The following is an 18,895-nucleotide window of genomic DNA, read 5'->3' on the forward strand; positions in this document are numbered from 1 at the left end:
AAAAGTCCACAAAAAGATGATCAATTGTCTAGAAAAGCAAATTCCAGTCAGGAGGTGGCAGCAACGATGTTGATACCACCGGCGACAGAAAATATGCTAGAAAACGGGAATGGTTCCTAGTCCTGCCGCACAGGGCAGGCCGGTAGATCACCTGACCTACCTGTAGCGAGTGCCGCGAAATTTGAATTTCTGTCGGGGACGACGGAGTCTTAGCTATGTATATATCTGACAGGTAAGTTGATTGTATGAAATATAATTTTATTATTGCACGCCGTTGGCGGGATTACGGCGCCCCTTGACTGGTCGAGAGTTTTCGAAAGGTGTGCGGCGGCCGTAGGCTTTAAAATCGCTCAGCATCGAAAATCGCTTGGCTTCGGGGGCCAGGAACGGAACCCCTGCCGCTAACCGAGGGCCGCCTGTACTATACTTAATGTACTGTACAGTACTTCTGTCCAGTAAATTCTATAGCAGTATACTGCATGAATACAATTTTACTTATTGTGCCATTGCAGGATTACGGCACCGGCCATAGGCTTTAAAATCGTTTAGCGTCGAAAATCACTTAGCGTCAGCAGCCAGGAACGGGAACCACTGCCGCTAACCGAGGGGTGCCTAATAATACAAGACTGCAAAGAGTATTATTGGATACAGTGAAGTAAAGCATAACATTTTAAAGATACATGAAGAAGATGTATATTCGTTACGCTTGCATTTTATATTGATACTAAAATTAATATTTCATACACTAATTTTATATCTCCTGTATGATGCAACAACTTAAAACTAACTTAAAAAATTAAGTCTTCAAAAGACGCATGTATTTTATAATACAGCAGTAATACAAGACTGCACAGAGTATTATTGGATATAGTGAAGTATAGCATATCATTTTTTAAAGATCCATGGAGATTTACATTCGTTACATTTGCATTTTACACTATGATACTAACATGAAAAAAAACACAGTACACTAATTTTATATCTCCTATATGATGCAACCCCTTAAAATAAACTTAAAAATTAACCTAAAAATTAAGTCTTTAAAAGTCGCATGATATGGGAGTATATACAGTAACCAAAAGTTAACCTAAACACAGATGGTTTTGAAATTTAGCAGTTGTCTTATACTAACAATATGACAAAGTCATGAACATTTGCCATCACTTTTTGGCTCGTCTTATCTAAAGGTCTTCTGATACACGGGAATATATGGTGGTTTAATCAGACAATTTAGCAAACAATTTAGTCCCATTACTAGACTTTTAAAAAGGCCTGTCCAATGGATTTGTTTTTAAGAAATCAGTTGAGCTGCTTGGTGGAAGTAGACTAAAGGAGAACATATGATAAGTAAAAGGCAGAAAGATTGAAACTGGGGCGCCAAAGATATGCTACAGAAAAATAACGTTAGTGCCACATTAACAGTATAGCTGTGAATGCCTAGTGTCTGAGGCCTTTCCCCAAATTTCAGATAAAAAAAAGCAAGGTGAAAGAACATTACAAACAATCTTATTTTCTACTACCAAGACATTTCATATACAAATTGCAGCTACAAGGGAACTAAAGGGCACTAACAGAATATTAAGAAAAATTCTTCAACATAAGACAAATTAGCTGGATGGTGAATCAAACTAAGAGTGAGGCGAGACAAATGGGCATATAGAATTTACAAATTATCAAGGTATCTCTCATCCTTGTGGCCACAAGATTATCACCTTTGTTGAGTTCTTAGCTGGTTATCCATCCATACTTATAAGAAGCTTTGATAAAGAAATAACTTATAAAAACAATAACAGTCTCAAGATAAGACAAGTCTTAATTTTCCTTGGCAATTTCATTAATTAAAACTGTTTACATCAGTAATCCACACAATCAACAAGGATGTACTTTCTCTCACCTTTGTCAAGAAGATGGCATGGTAACTTGATGACATGACCTCTGGGACACTTGTAGTTTGACGGGACACGAGCCATGCACTGGGTACTGCATGGATCCTTGCAGCGCATTTGGCATTTATGGCCACAAGGTAAATCCATTGTGCATCTTCCACTGCAGTCTTTCTTCTCTGCAGGTTTACCACACTCGACCTAAATCCATACAAATAGCTTTTTTTAATAAATTTCTGGCATGGAGTGCTGGGTTAAGTTAGTCAACACTTGATTGGTACAAAAAGGAAAAGTACCATATCCTTCAATAAAAACTCTACAACAAGGAAAAGTACCATATCCTTCAATAAAAAGTCTACCAATGTGATGAATATATAAATGTACAGTTAATGGCAAATTTTCGTTCTCAATTCCTATACCAAGAGCAAAAAGTCCCTCAAATTGTTCACCATGTGCTCCCATTACTGTTCAAATTAATCTGATCCACTTGTAACACATAGCCTACAGCTATAATAGAGTATATATTAACAAAAATTAACCTGGTATGAAACAATCTTTTATGATTGCTTCACTTGCAAATCCCAAACAACAATTAGAAAAGGATTTTCTACCATTTAGCTGGCAGCAGAGCAGCTGAGACCTCCAGTTCTATTAAAATGTGAAAATTCATTGTCTTGAGGTCAAAGCATGGTATAAGAGACGAGGGGTGCTGGGAGACTAAATAATCAATGATAGGTTTGTAATGCAAAAATTTATCTTAAAAAATTACATTTCTTGTCCCTTATCTTTGAAAAGATATTTAAGCAGCTAAAGATAAACCACTTGACAGCTGCCTGGAAAGAAGGGTTAGACTGGCAGTTCATAGGCTGACATGATACTTGCAAAAGAATAAAGTGCTAAACAGAGTAAAAGATGGAAAGGTCATAACCCTGAGCATGTTGTAAAATAAGAAGTCTCCATTTGTAAGTCATAAGGAATGCCACAAATAAATTTTCTACAGAACTGGAATTGCATTTAGTATGAAAGGGTATTATAATCAGAGATGATGTTTCAATTACAACCTTACCTGTACTTTGTGCTGACATTCTGGAACAGATTTTGGCACCGAGACTCGACAGTCACCGCATGGATCCTTACATAACTTTGGGCAATGATGTCCACATGGTAAGATTCGTTTACACTTCTTTTCACAAATTATTTCATCCACTTGAGTAGAACAATACACTTTATTTGTATGACCACAAGGAGCTTTTTTATTTGCAGGCACATAACACAGACCACAGTCCTCAAAACACAGTCTTTTACATTTATGGTTACCACAGCATCCATCTAGTGACCGTGGACAAGGCTGATCACACATGTATTCCAAATGATCAGGATCATATTGAACATGGCACTTCCTTTTGCACATATGACCACATGGTAGGCGAATATCACATGGTATAGGGCACTTAAATTTACCAGGGTCAATGTGACAAGGCATAAATGCTTTATGTTGACAATCAGGGAGTACTTTTTCAACACGTGTTGGACAGAGGTGGTTTTCATTGTAAGTACTACACTGTACATCATGGGTATGTCCACATGGAAGGGTCTTAGGAACATGAACAATACATGGATTGCATTCTTCCCAACATTTTTGTGGGCAAGGATGTTTTCGCTCACATGGTGCTAGAGGACAAGGTAAAAGACATTTGACTTGTAAATGTTCAGAATCTAATATATGACAGGTCTTTGGACATTTGTGGCCACATTTTGGCAGCAAGCCAGAACAAGGTTTCCTACATCCTCCTTCAGGGTGCTTTGATAAAATCTCCTCGCCAGAGGATACCAAACTTATATCATCTGGATGATTTTCACATTTAATTGCAAGTGAACTACCAATAGCCTCAGCAACCTCAAGATCTGATTGAATCTTTTTCCATAAAGCACTGTTTTCTTGAAGTTGTTGCATGTTTCCAGTGATATAGAGACCGTGTTTAGCCCGAGAAAGTGCCACACAGATACGGTTCTCAGTTCGCAAAAAGCCAACTTTTCCTTCTTCATTACTTCGGACAAGAGAGAGCAAAATTATGTTGCTCTCTTCACCCTGGAAATTATCAACAACACTAATTCTCACTCCACTGCACTCCACATAAAGTCGTTGCAACTGCAAAAAAAAATAATAAATAAATAAATAAATTCTTAGTACAAATCCACATATTTTTGTTGCAACAGCGAGCAGACAAATAAGTTGTTAGTACAATTCCACATACTTTTGTTGCTACAGCAACCAGAAATAAATCCAGGTATTTTTGTTGCAAGAGCCAACAGAAAACTAATTTTAGTAAAACATCTTAAAATATTCATAAAATTATAAAATCAATACTCCAGAACACTCATTTTTCCGAATACTAGTAGTGTACATGTACACAGTTGCCCATAAAAAAAACAGATGAAAAGATGAAAGAGCAAATTTTGTTTTGTGAATGAAAACACTTCCTTACCACTGCCTAATACTAATTTGGTTCTGCAGTATTGAGTTATAAATTAACAAGATTTTGTTCACTTAAGGATTAAGCCAACTTACACAAATGAGGTAAAATTTCCCAAATTCTCTCAAACCCATAATTTGTATGAAGCTTTTAGGTAAAACGGATGTGCCTATGGCCAATTGAACGGAAGGAATGTGTATGGGCAAGACAGTACACTCAAACCACACACACATTTCTTCCCGGCAGAAATCATTGTGTTGCAAACCTGAATTTGTTTCATCATCTCGCCATCATATCTATGCATACATATTGGTCCCAAATGTTCTTAGGGTTTACCAGTCTTTTGTCTACCACACAAAATTACAGACATCTACCCGTCTTTTGTCTACCACACAAAATTACAGACATCTCACAATGCATGTGCTAACAGGGCACTCTTGTACTACAATTACTTTCTTCACTTGTTGTGAACCTACAGTGCTGGTAACATGTTGTACAGAGCCCTAGGTTGACTTCTCCAAACACCATCATACACTGTTTGAACTTTTATTTTTCCATTTTTCATAATCCACTTACCATTTCTGCCCTTTCTCAATGTAGCTATTCTGAAAGGTCCTACTGCCCAGTCACAATGTTGTCTTCTGGCATTAACCTTTTCATATCGTGCAACTAAGTCTGAGTAATTAGTAATTTAATTTTGCTTTGTTTGCTTCATTCCTCTCTGTCTTAAGAGCTTCTGTGCATAACCCAACACTTGCCATTCTTTAAAGTTTGATTGAGGTCTTATCTTTAAGAAAACCTTTACTTTTTCCTCCTTCCTGTCGACATGATTAAGTTTACCGTTATGTTTAGCTTTTTCTTTACTTATTTACTTAATAATCTTTTTATACTATACATTACTTAAAAAAAGATTGCTTATTTACTTTGTAATTTTTTCTTAAGTAATCTTTTCTTTTACATCAAAGGCATTATGTTATCACTCTGTAGGACATTTTTTGTAATGTTAGCATTTACTATAATCAAGCACAGGTATTCCTCTACATAAAAAAAAAAAAAAAAAAAAAAAAGTTCCATTCTTGAGAGCCCCCATCTTCAAGTTCCATTGGTTATATCCAAGAAATTTAGCATGCACATAGTTAATCTATGGCCTATGGCACTGTGCATAATAAACCTTTTCCATCAAGACAGTTTTGGCTTTTTACTGATTATGGATGTACAGCATAGTACAGCGATTTCCAACCAGCCTTCCGTGGAACCCTTGGGTTCCTCATGCCATCATCAGGGGTTTCGCAAGAAATCTTTAAATGAATATGTATCGCTTCCTAAGATATGGAAAATTGTTTCGGAGGTTCCTTGAAGGTATAAAGGTTGGGAATCACTGGCCATAATGTGAAGGGATTATGAATGAGTATGGGTAATGTTATGTGCACATGATCTGGTGATTACAGTAGACACTGAAGAAGAGCCAAAAAGGGTAACAGAGGGTTAGGAATCTCTTCATTGGCAGGGAGGTGATAGGTCATTTGTACAGGACAGAGGAGGCCAATATTTGAAACAGGTAGAGAATTTCAAATACTTAGGGATCTATTTTAAGCTACCAAGGAGTGTGTGAAGTTCTAGGTGAATGTAGCACACAAACAGCTTAGTGGAAATGGAGGGATGTGTGATGTGGCAGGAGTAGCATGTGCATCACAAAAGAATACCAAATACATCATAAATAAAAATCTATCGTACCATAATCATGTTAGTAATGATGGGCATTAAGAAAGAAGGAACAAAAGAAGCTGGGGCTGACAGAAATGAGGAAGCCGAGGTGGATTTTGAGAATCTTGCTATATGAAATGCTAGACAATGAAACAATGAAGAAATCAGAGGTGCCAGATCAGTAAATATTACTATTATGACAGTCAAGACTGAGATGGTATGGGTAAGGATGAGCATGGGAAGAGTAGAGAATTTTGAGTGGAACATCAAGAGGTAGAAGGTCAAAGGGAAGGCAAATGATTACTGTAGATGGAGTGATTAAACGAAGGAGGATTTGGAGAAAGGTTTAGTGGAGGAGGATGCTTTTTAACAGGAACTGCTGGGATAGGCTCAAAAAGACAACTGACCTTAGCACTAGGATAACAATGGGGATGAAGGCAAAGAATTTTTCGTTTATATAAAAACATCTTAATATTTCTTTGACAAAGGGGCAGTAAAACACACGCATTTCAAAGTTCAGATACCCCTAATACTGTGAGGAACTGTAGTTTATGCATGACTGCACAAATGACAAGGTCAACCAAATGAAATTGTAGTAAAATTTCAGTCTAACATTCTCTAGTCCTAGATAGTCAATGGCATCTTTTTAATGTAGCACACATATTTTCCCCTTTTTTATGAAATCTTTGTGAAGGCTATATTAAATTGCATGTGTAATTTCAAACAATTTCCAAACTCCCAAAAATATTATTTTGTCAAAGAAAGAAATAAACGATAGTTCTCTCCTATGCTTGATATACACAATAGTAAATATAAATACCTTCTTCAGCAGGAAGAATTGTCCTGTGTAAGGAGTCAGGACAGTTATGTCCTCTTCTGAATAACCCTGAAGCATCAAGTGACGACAAAGTGCCATGACCAGCATAGCCTCGTGAGAATTTGCCTTCGTGTTGTTGTCGTTGCCACCCTGTAAAGTAAAGCACAACTAAGCTAGACTGACTCTAATCAAATTATGATAAATTTCAAGGTCTTGGACTTTTATTATTTCTCAATAGTACTTTTTAGGTCAGTGATCAAACAAAATGCCTTAGATTTAATACTACTGAGGAGGAAGATGCAAGTTTAAACCCCAAAAGTGCCTATAGAGCCATTATACAAACAAGGCTGACCAAGTTCAAAAGCAAATTTAGTAACTGGGACTAAGAATTTATTAATGCATATAAATGCCAACAATGTAAATTTAATCAGACAATTTTAACTATATATACTGTATCTGACATCACCAAAGGCAGACAGGAAAATAGGTACAAGGTGGCTTAAGAACCTGAATTCAAACCTCTGATGTTTGAGCCTTACAATACAATCACCACCACCACCACCATTTCAATCTGCCTAGTGTCCTTGCAGTCTTCCAGATTCTGATTCTTTGTTGGTTATTTTTGGGGCTGGGGCTGGGATTACTTGAAATGTTCATATTATACTTTAATGATAAATGCTTCTCCAACTCACCCTGCTTCAGCTAATGAAAAGCCTCAACTAGAATGTTCTACTTTCAGACATGACATCCAGGTAAAAACCTTTGTTTTCATTGTTTGTTAGGTAGAAACATTTCAAAACTGTCACCCAATTTCTTTTCTTTATATAAACAGATACAAGTTTTTCAAAAAAATTCAGGTCCTGCTACAGACATTAAATTCTAAAAATTCAGACACTACTACAAAAATTAAAATTAAAAAATTTAGGTCCTGCTACAAACATTAAATATGTAAGTTGGTACATGTTGTACATGTCCAAAACAGATGTAATCCTGTCCTGCAAATTTCCCAGTGCTGTATTGTAAGAGTAATTTGTGACCTGATGTCAGAATCCCAGTATATAGTACAAACAACCAACCCAACATTCAAACATTCAGGCATTCACATGATAAATATAAAAGCACATACATACCTTGTCTTCATGGTGTGTGTGAGTGATGAAAAAGACATCCTTCAGCAAACCTTTAACATGTGGGTACTCGTGAACCGATTCGTGATCTTTCAAGTTTGGATAGATAGATGGGACTAGCAACCGTGAAATACTTGGTCGCATACGATGCTGGTACTCCAGTGTCTCATACCTGAAAAGTTCCAAACAGAAAACAAAATATTTACAATGGTTATTTCTAAATAGAAATAAGCTAAGGCTCAGGGAAGTATTGGTAATTGAAAAGTTCAATACATATACAGGCAGTCCCCGGGTTACGACGGTGTCGGCTTACAACGGTGTCAGCTAACGACGTTCCGAGGTTACGACGCTTGTCAATAGACATTATTTCCAGGGTTACAACGCATGTTCCAGGGTTACGACGCATGTTCCAGGGTTACGACGCCTACAACGCTCATCTGGGAGATGAAATATGACACCAAAAATGCAAAATAATCAATATTTCTGGGCTCAGCTCGTGTCGCTGCGCGAAATATCCTTTAATCTATTATTTCTAGGGTAAATGTACTAACACATACCAGAGAATAAATAAAATAAAGAAAAAGGTCAGTATAACTGACTCGCTCACCCTCCAGGAGGGTGTCGGTATGAACACTAGGCGAGTGAGACCACTACCACGAGCCAAATGCCAATAGAAATCTCCCACTACAAAATCCCTCCAAGAGGGGAGCCGACCCACAGAGTGAGCAGCTCGTACTACTACTACTCCATCCCATGCTGCCGACTGCTGCGCCTCTGGTGGTCATCAAGTTAGCGTACACGAGCGGTTGTGATATTCTTCTCTCTGTGTTTTTTGTGCCCTTTCATTGGATTTTCTATTATGGAGCGTGCAGCTATCGCAGCAGCTAAGTTAAGTACTCAGTATTTACGGTTAGTTGGTTTTTCCGGCCCTGAGACAGTATTTGCCGTTTTTTAGGTATAAATACGACCTCGGGGTCGGAAGCATGGCAGCATGGTTCTGCCTCGTGATGGGTTCGTTCTTGGTCTCCCATACCTAGAACATCCCCTTATTTATCTTCGCTCTTTATGATTATCCGCTTTACTTAGGGTACGGTCTACTCAGGTTTGTCATGCATGCATGTATTTTACCTTACGTAGGCTTCTTCTATCCAGACCCTAGTCCAGGTTCTTAGTATCGGCCTCTGACTAGCTTTGAGTGGTAGACTTGCCTTCGGGTTAGTCGTACACTCCTGGATTTTTTCTCCTGCTATATTGTTTTCTTTCTTTCATTTATTTATTTATATAACTGTATATTTTATTATTGTTAGGTTAGTTAGGCGTCTGGCTTAGCCTAGGTCCTGGCTCTTTGAAGCCTATACTACCGCTCATCAGTTCGGTTGCTTCCCTATAGCATCTCTCTGATCAGTTGGTTCGGCCCAGTGGGCTTATTTGCCTCCGCTTTTCAGTTCAGTATGCTTCCCGATAGCATCTCCCTGATCAGTGGTTGTCCTAGGCTTAGTTGTCGTATTTGGTCTTACCGCCTCGTGGTCACTTCGTGATCACGGGCCAGCCAGACGCCTGTCCAGTCATTCTTCCCCCCCCTCCCGCTCTTCCCATAGAGTCGGGCGGGGGCGGGTCGTCGCCATGCTCGCTCCTCATACCCGAGCTGCCTCCCTCTCTCCCCTCAGGCGGAGGGGCTAGGGAGTCGGGACAGACCAGACTGGTCTCGACCTCTCCGGCTTCTCGGTCCGGCCGGTTGGTACGGAGTGGGGGGTACTGGCCTTGCCCACCCTCCGCGCTACCTTGTCGCTCCGGGCTAGCTTGAGCCTGTATGTCTTCTCGCTCTTTCCCATCTTACTAGGGCTCCTTCCTGATCGGAGTCCTGGTATCCAGCGGAAAGTTGTTAGTCCACCCAGTAGGGTGGACCGGAGCATACAGTGGGTCTCTACTAACCTTACCGTTTTGCTGAGTTACTACACTCCGCTTCGCACTGGACTTAGTCCGGTTTGCTTGTGTGTTAGGTTTAAGTTATCTTTAAGTTTATCTTAAGAACCTTAAACCATCCCCCTCCCTTACATATCTTATCGGATCTCTCCGGGATTATAGCCTATTCAGGCGATGCAGGGAGGGTTATGCACAAATTTTTTCCGAGCTCCGGCATGCATCGGAGCTCTTCTGTCCTTTAGACTGTAAGTGATGTTTTTTTAAGATACTCATGTGTCTCCCCACTTACAGGCCACCAACTGTGAGCATCCGGATGTTCCGCCACACTTCAGGACCCTTGTGGACACGAAGTTTGCCGGTCCCATGCTCCATGCGCGACTCCGCTCGGGGACATCCAGGTCTGGTACCATGAGACGTGTACCATATGTTACGATCTGGTGAGCCAGCTTTGGAAGGGGTAAGTTTTACATCTCCAGTAGCTGCTCCGCTTCTTTTTAGCGCTTAAGTTTTCATCATATTAACTTAAGGCAATTAATTTAAGTTATACTTTAAGTTTTAGTTTTAAGTGATTCTTAAATCTAAACTACGCCCTCTCTTCCAGGCTCCGGCGGTAAGAGATACCGCACTGGATACCCTGCGGGCCTGGGTCGGCGGTTTTGGGAAAAATGCCACCAAGGGACAGCCCTACATCCTAGAGAAGCGGTTGGCATTACTAATCTCCCCGGAGGCAAGGCGACAGGATACGTCGACACCCGATAGAAGCGGATCAGACTATCGCCTTCATCCAACAACAGCTGGCCACCTCATTAACTGATCAGGACCAGGATATCTCTACGGATGTCGCGACCCTAGATATTAATGTTGAACCTATGGTAGGTATAGACGACCTGTTGGTCGAGGTAGGTACGGTGGACACCCAAGGGTCACCCTTGGGCGTAACTGTTTCTTCTACTCCTGCAACCTCTCCATCCTTCCAAGGCTTTACGGGTGACGAAATATATTCTCCTCCTGGTGCTTCGGTTAGACCTAAGGTCAAGTCTAAGGTGATGACTTTGACTAAGAAGTCGTCGTCGTCTAAGAAGACGACTTCGGCTTCATCCTCCTCCCGTAAGTCTCCGGCTGGGAATCCAATCGGAGCATCCAGGTCTAAAGCTTCTAGCTCCGGCTCTAAGTCCTCGAGGAGTAAATCCTCCAGAGAGAGATCTCGCACTCCGGCAGAATCACCAGTTCCGCTACCTTTGGTTCGATTCAGAGCCTCCCCTCCACCTCCGCAGCAGCTCCGGCTTTGGACTCCAATGCTGGCCTGTTGCAACAGGTGGGGGACCTGGTTGGGTCCTTAAAGAGTAGCATGGAGCAAATGATCTCTCGTCTGTCGGACAGGATTACTTCCCAGGACTCCATTATAGCCGGGCTGAGAGAAGCTCCTCTAGCCTCTCCTCCACTGTCCAACACGAGTGGATCCCAACAAAATTCCTCCGTATGACTCACTACCTCAGTTCTCTATGAACAATCCGTGGAGAGTAGCGTACGTATACGCCCCCTTCCAGGACGGTCTCATCTCTATACCGGAATTTGGGACTCGAAGAATAGAGGACTTCGAGTTCTTCCCGGAAGAAAACCTCCAGCCTCCGTTCATAGGCTACGCAAGGCTTACGCCGTCGGCTATGGTGCGGGACGATAAGGTACCTAAGGAGACAGTCCTCTACTCACGAGACCAGGCTCAGAGAGAATGGCTCAGGTGTTTTAGAGGACATGGATTGTTCTAACACCAAGATACAACCATTTAAGAGTCCCTTTACCATTTTTACAATGGATGAGAGTACCCCGCTCCGTTCCTAACCAAGATCGCGAGGTCGACCATCCCAGCGGCCCGAAGAAGGGGGAACCTATACCGCAGTTGAAGGAAGCGGATCCCCACTTCTCCGTTGCTCCCCTCAGTTGGAGATTTGTGGGAAGACTTGCCGAATACATTCTCAGCTGGCAAAACTCAAACCGGACTGTGCTATGGAGCAGTTTGGTGTGAAAAGCTACCCAGGCTCCCAGATAGCCTTATTCAGGCTGAGTTTGATGCAAAATCGCGTCTAGCCAAGATCCATCAATTCTATGGCTATGTCTGAGGTAGCTACCATGGCTTATGGATCATGAACCGATTTTTAAGCTCATGACCAAAGCCCTGACTCAAACGGTACAGTCAGATATGTTTGAGTTTGCCACTGCTCGGACGAATTGTAGGAAACATGTCCTACAAGAGGCAACCATTCGGCATGAACCGAATAGGTTACTCTCGTCTAGCATCTGGGGAGCAGATCTCTTCCAGAAGCTATGGTTAAGGAGGTCCAGTCAGAGGCTACCAGGTTAAACCAGAGCCTTAAGGATCGTTGGGGCCTTTCGGCTAAGAGGAGGCAAGACCTGACTCCTAAAGGTAAGGGACAAAAGAAACCCAGGCGTTTCCAACCTTACCAGAAAAAGCAACTACGCTTTCCTCAACAAGTTCCAACAGTACCGTTAGTGCAGACAGCCCAACCCTCCACTTCTAAAGGTCAATCACAGCCAATTTATGTGATATCCCCTCAGCCTCAGCCCTCCACCTCTTACGCCATCTCTCCAGCTTACAATCAAGCCTTCGAGAGTCAAGCTTCTCAGAAGTATGACCGCTCCGGGTAACGGGAGGGTTAGAAGGTAGCGTTCCTTTCGTGGGAGAGGATCGGGAGGGAGGCCCCTTTAACAGGGGAAAGCACTTCAGAGGAGGCCGAGGCGGTTACCAGAACAATGAAGAACTTCAGGTAGGGGGGAGGCTGTTTCACTTTCGCCACCGGTGGAACTTCAGCCAATGGGCTCAGAGCATAGTGTCAAAAGGTCTGGGTTGGAGCTGGTTGACGAACCCACCTCCATCCAGACCTTTCCGTCAACTTCCTTCCAAGGAATTGACAGAGTACGCAGACGATCTCCTTCAAAAAGGAGCTATAGCGAGAGTCAAGAGATTAAAATTTCAAGGTCGCTTGTTGCAGCGTTGCCAAAGAAAGGCTCACAAAAAAGAAGGGTAATCTTAGACTTGTCCCGCTTAAACTTAGCCATCCGCTGCGACAAGTTCAAGATGCTCACGATCTCACAGGTGCGGACCCTACTTCCCCGTGTGGGGCCGTCACCACCTCTATCGATCTTACAGACTTACTATCATATCCCTATTGCAAGACACTTCGTCCGTATCTGGGTTTCAAGATAGGAGACCAGACATTCTCCTTCAAGGTAGTTCCATTCGGACTCAACGTGGCACCCAGAGTGTTCACGAAGACTAGCGGAAGTGGTAGTGCAACAACTCAGATCGCAAGGGATCATGGTAGTAGCGTATCTCGACGATTGGTTGATCTGGGCCCCATCAGTCGAGGAATGCAACAGAGCTACTCTGAAAGTGATTCAGTTCCTGGAATATCTAGGCTTCAAAATAAACAGGACCAAATCAAGACTCACTCCAGAGTCAAACTTTCAGTGGCTGGGCATTCAATGGAATCTATCATCCCACACTCTGTCGATTCCATCAACCAAAAGGAAAGAAATAGCAAAGTCAGTCAAGCAATTTCTAAGTCACAAACTAGCGTCAAGGAGAGCCCAAGGAGAGCCAGGAAAGGATCCTGGGTTCTCTCCAGTTTGCATCAGTGACAAACGTCTTAATGAAAGCCAAACTGAAAGACCTAACCAGAATCTGGCGCTCGCGAGCAAACGTCAGGTCCAGGGACAAACTATCCTCAGTGCCTCTGGTTCTAAAGAATCGACTTCGGCCATGGGCGAGAGTCAAGAATTTATCAATGTCAGTACCCCTTCAGTTCCCTCCACCAGGGGTCACCATCCACACAGACGCGTCCTTAAGCGGCTGGGGAGGGTATTCCCAGGTCAAAAAGGTTCAAGGGACTTGGTCACCTCAGTTCCGTCAGTTTCATATAAAAAGTACTGGAGGCAATGGCAGTGTTCTTGACTCTAAAAAAAGGTTACGCCCACCCAAGTACTCCCACATAAAGCTAGTCCTGGACAGCGCAGTGGTAGTACATTGTATAAACAGAGGAGGCTCCAAGTCACGTCATCTAAATCACGTCATGATAGCCATTCTTTCTCCTGGCAGACAAGTTCAGTTGGCATCTTTCCTCCACTCACTAGCTGGAGTAAGAAAACGTCATAGCAGACGCATCCCATCCCGATCAGTACCCCATAGAGTCGGAATTGGTCACTGGACAACAGTTCGTTCCAATGGATCCTTCAAAGAGTCCCAGGGCTACAGGTGGACCTCTTCGCATCACAAGCGAACCACAAACTACCGTGTTATGTAGCCCCCAACCTGGACCCTCTGGCCTATGCCACGGACGCCCTGGCTCTAGACTGGAACAACTGGGAGAAGATTTAGTCTTCCCTCCAGTGAATCTCCTCATGAAAGTATTGAACAAAACTCAGGACTTTCAAGGGTCAAGTGGCTCTAGTAGCCCCAGACTGGCCGAAGAGCAACTGGTATCCTCTAATTTTGGAGCTGGGCCTTCGTCCTCTTCAGATCCCCAGTCCCAAGCTCTCCCAGTCAGTACAAATGAAGACTGTGTTCGCTTCCTCAGGGATTCTCAAAACCCTAACTTTATGGATTTCATGAAGTTTGCGGCAAAAAGAGATGCGAATATTGACCCTCAGAATATTCTATTCTTGGAATCCGATAAAAGGGATTCGACTTTGAGGCAGTATGATGCTGCTGTCAAAAAGTTAGCAACCTTCCTGAGAGATTCGGATATTAGAATCATGACAGTTAATTCAGCTATATCCTTTTTCAGATCCTTATTTGAAAAAGGTTTAGCAGCTAGCACGATACGACAAACAAGTCAGCTTTGAAAAAGATATTTCAATTTGGATTTAACATAGACTTGACGGATTCCTACTTCTCGTCTATTCCTAAGGCATGTGCTAGGCTTAGGCCTTCTGTAAGGCCTACGTCAGTTTCATGGTTCTTAAACGATGTTCTAAAACTGGCTTCCGAAACCGATAATGACACATGCTCGTTTATAATGCCTATTAAGAAAAACCCTATTCTTATTAAGCTTAGCTTCAGGAGCAAGAATTTCAGAACTGTCGGCTCTATCCAGAGACCCGGATCATATTCAGTTCCTTCCCACAGGAGAAGTCCTACTTTCTCCGAGGAACGTAGCTTTTTAGCAAAGAATGAAGATCCTTTGATGAGGTGGGAACCTTGGAAGGTACTACCCCTTCCACAAGATGTATCTCTTTGCCCAGTTACAACCTTACGAGCCTTTCTGTCTAGGACCTCCTCATCTTCGTCGGGTCCCTCTTTAGGAGGGAAAAAGGTGGAACTTTATCCATTAAAGGCATCAGGCACAAATCCTGTACTTTATTAAGCCAGCCAATCCTGACTCTTTCCCGAAAGCACATGATGTCAGGGCAGTAGCCACCTCAATTAATTATTTCCAACATATGAACTTCGATGAGTTGAAAAAGTATACTGGATGGAAATCGCCGACAGTGTTCAAACGTCATACCTTAAGTCCTTGGAAGCTCTGAAATTCCAGCAGTAGCAGCGGGGGGTAACATAGTTTTCCCCTGACTCTAGCTAGTTTGTAGTAGAAGATTCAGTTCTCCTTTCTACCTGCCTCACCCAAAAGTTCGTCTATTCCTACCTGGTCTCATTGCATTCACCTTGTGTCTTAGCTGCTTTTGTGATAGTGTAGTGGGTGCCCCTTATTGTCTGGTTAGGGACACTCACAAATGATTATACACATTGATCTCATGGATGTTTCCCCTTATTTTTTATGCTAGGGGATACATCATATTATAATGATTACGGGTTTTGTATATTAAGTCATATACATTCCTTTATATATTATTATTGTTGATGTTTTTTATTAATTGCTATTATACTTTTGATACATGCTGTTACACAGATAACATTGATACATGTAAATAATTTACCTGTACATATGTAATTACCTTATGTTTACAAACATGATTAGATTTAAGGGTAATTTAAGCATATTTCTATTTTTATACCCCTGTGTATATGTATCTTTTAGCAATTATAGTCTATTCTTATATATTTTATTCTTTTATTTGAGACCTATTCTGATTTATTTTATTTTTATTCTCATTTTATTACTTTTGTTTACAATCTTGTGCTATTTCTCTGGTACGATTTCGCGCAGCGACACGAGCTGAGCCCAGAAAAGGGATTTTGACGTAAGGAAAAAATCTATTTCTGGGCGATTGGCTCGTGTCGCCAGCGAAATCCCACCCTACCCATCCCTTCGCCCAAGATTGTCTGCTAACTTCAGGATGGCCACCAGAGGCGCAGCAGTCGGCAGCATGGGATGGAGTAGTAGTAGTACGAGCTGCTCACTCTGTGGGTCGGCTCCCCTCTTGGAGGGATTTTGTAGTGGGAGATTTCTATTGGCATTTGGCTCGTGGTAGTGGTCTCACTCGCCTAGTGTTCATACCGACACCCTCCTGGAGGGTGAGCGAGTCAGTTATACTGACCTTTTTCTTTATTTTATTTATTCTCTGGTATGTGTTAGTACATTTACCCTAGAAATAATAGATTAAAGGATATTTCGCTGGCGACACGAGCCAATCGCCCAGAAATAGATTTTTCCTTACGTCAAAATCCCTTTTGAAGGTTTTTTTATGATAAATGCCATAAGAATGCAGTTTACATAGTTTTCAATGCACCCAAAGGCTTAAAAGTAAGGTTTTCTTAGGTTTTGTGACGATGTTCCGGCTTACGACGATTTTCGGCTTACGACGCGTCTCAAGAACGGAACCCCCGTCGTAACCCGGGGACCACCTGTATACCATTTAACTTCTGATACTTAAAATTCCTAAATACACATATACATATCATTAAACATTTCTCAATTATTCAACTTTCAACAGCTGATCTGAATCCTAAATAAGTAACTTCCATTACAATTACATTTTGTCTCTACATCAGCATTCTTCTTTAAGTTGCAAGATATTTCTCAGGACTATCCAATTTCAGGACATATAAGAACACCTTTCTCAAAAACTATTGATTACAAACCAAAGTGGTAACTATGCTAAGGAGCATGGTTACAAAGCGGCAGAGAGAGTTGGACACTGCCTATGGCAAAAGTGATACAATAATGGAGGAAGCAAGAACAGCTGTTACAAAGCTACTAAAGGCATACATACCCTTCATTGTCCATACCTACATTGGCTATATGTATGTATGTGTATATATATAGATATATATAGTATATATATATATTATATATATATATATGATATATATATATATATATATGATTATACATTATATATAATATATATAGATATATACAGTATTATATATATATATAATTATATACTATTATAGGATATATATAGGTTATATGTATATATGTGTATATATATATGTGTATATATGTATGTATGTATATGTATATGTGTATATGTATATATTCTTATAATGTAAGTTTGGAATGCAATTATAATTGTGGTAATATGATTAATTCACATCAGAACTTGTGTATCATGGTATGAAATGTTTATTTCTGTGTTCAGATTTCCCAAATTTATAGATAACATGCCTTAAGTGATCCATTTTTCATTTTGAAGTACATAAGACACACAGAGAGTGAAAGCTCATAAGCCTTTTGCAAGGGAGTCGTATTCCCACTTTGAGAATGTTTTAGCTAGGTGATTTCTTTATCGGCGCAAAACAAGCGTAAGACCCCCCAAGCTGCAATGTTATCCAGCCCCTTATAAATAGATTAGGTAAGCGTATTTTTTCTTATCGCGGTCGAGCCTGTGAATGGAACAAGAGAGCCTTATTCATAGCCTTATGTGAGCGCAGTCAAAGAGGCATTGTATTACCCATTCCTATAGAGATGACGTAATATGTTTTCACCTTCGACTATAGACTAATAGCATATACGCTTATAGGTGAGAGAACGTTCTTTGATTCGCTTTGAGACAGAGCGGCGTGCGTTATAGTCTCTCTCTCTCTCTCTCTCTCTAAAAATTTCTCTCTCTTTCTCGCTCGCTCGCGAGGCTGTTCAGTAACTTAACGTAACGAGCTGGTCACTCATTTTTATATAATTCTTAGTAATATATGTGTTGTTTGTGGGATCTGAACATAGTATTGCATTTATTGGTTTTTGTGAAGGCGCCACAAAAATAGTGAAAAAGTGTAAAATTGTAACAGGCCTTTTGATTGACGCTGCAGCTGTGTATAAGATATTTTTACAAATGTTGTGAAGTGCACCTCAACGTTTTATTATTTCTAAACATTTATCTTTTGCTTTGTTCTTTTCACATATTCCATTTTTTTTATATGCTTAATGATTGTACTGTCCATGCTTTAATTGTTTTCATATTATGCATTATGTTTTTCTGCATTGTCTTTATTTTGTTTAATTAGTTTGAATAATATTCTCTATTGTGTACATTTTGAATCTTACACTTGTGAATTAACTTGCATTTAATTAAATTTAATTTCAAATTTAATTATTGCTTTATGATTTAATTTAATTAATTTTCTTGATAAACTTTGATTGAATTTTGCTTAATATTAATTCAAGAATTAATTAAACTTTTGTTTCAGTAATAACAATTTCCCTGAGATTGTGAATTTCACTTTATAAATTTTGAATTTAGAAATAAATTTTTGTATTTAAAATTTATATGAGCATTTTACTATAACCCCAGTATATAGCTATTAAAGATTGCATTTTATTTTTGTTTAGGTAGAAACATAGAGTGATAATTGTGACGTTTCCCACAAATAAAACAGAATCAGGAAAATACTTAAATCTGAATTTGCACGAGTGATGCCCTTCAATTAAGATTACCTCACACATATTTTAATGAACTTAGACTGACTGTTTTATTGACTGTTCAGTTAGAAAAAAGGAATCACTCTTACCTTTAGAGTATTCAGTCGTTTAGTATTTGTGATGAAGGGTCAGA

The 18,895-nt window shown here is 40.6% G+C and overlaps 1 protein-coding gene across 2 annotated transcripts in view; it reads right to left on the reverse strand.

Annotated features, from left to right (window-relative positions):
* Positions 1 to 18,895, reverse strand: part of LOC135203152 (NFX1-type zinc finger-containing protein 1-like) — an 86,375-nt gene that overhangs the window by 50,658 nt on the left and 16,822 nt on the right. The window contains exons 1-5 of one of the 2 annotated variants that reach the window (XM_064232826.1): positions 18,852 to 18,895; positions 8,009 to 8,177; positions 6,882 to 7,028; positions 2,950 to 4,032; positions 1,895 to 2,084 (exon numbers count right to left, since the gene is read on the reverse strand). The exon at positions 18,852 to 18,895 is cut by the window's right edge and continues 106 nt beyond it. In XM_064232826.1, the coding sequence (XP_064088896.1) occupies positions 1,895 to 2,084; positions 2,950 to 4,032; positions 6,882 to 7,028; positions 8,009 to 8,149 (1,561 nt within the window). In that variant the 5' untranslated portion in view covers positions 8,150 to 8,177; positions 18,852 to 18,895. The remainder of the gene's footprint in view (positions 1 to 1,894; positions 2,085 to 2,949; positions 4,033 to 6,881; positions 7,029 to 8,008; positions 8,178 to 18,851) is intronic. The other variant, XM_064232825.1, reaches the window with a different exon arrangement.

The sequence above is a fragment of the Macrobrachium nipponense genome, chromosome 33 (assembly GCF_015104395.2).
Source record: "Macrobrachium nipponense isolate FS-2020 chromosome 33, ASM1510439v2, whole genome shotgun sequence".
NCBI classification, from domain to species: Eukaryota; Metazoa; Arthropoda; class Malacostraca; order Decapoda; family Palaemonidae; genus Macrobrachium; species Macrobrachium nipponense.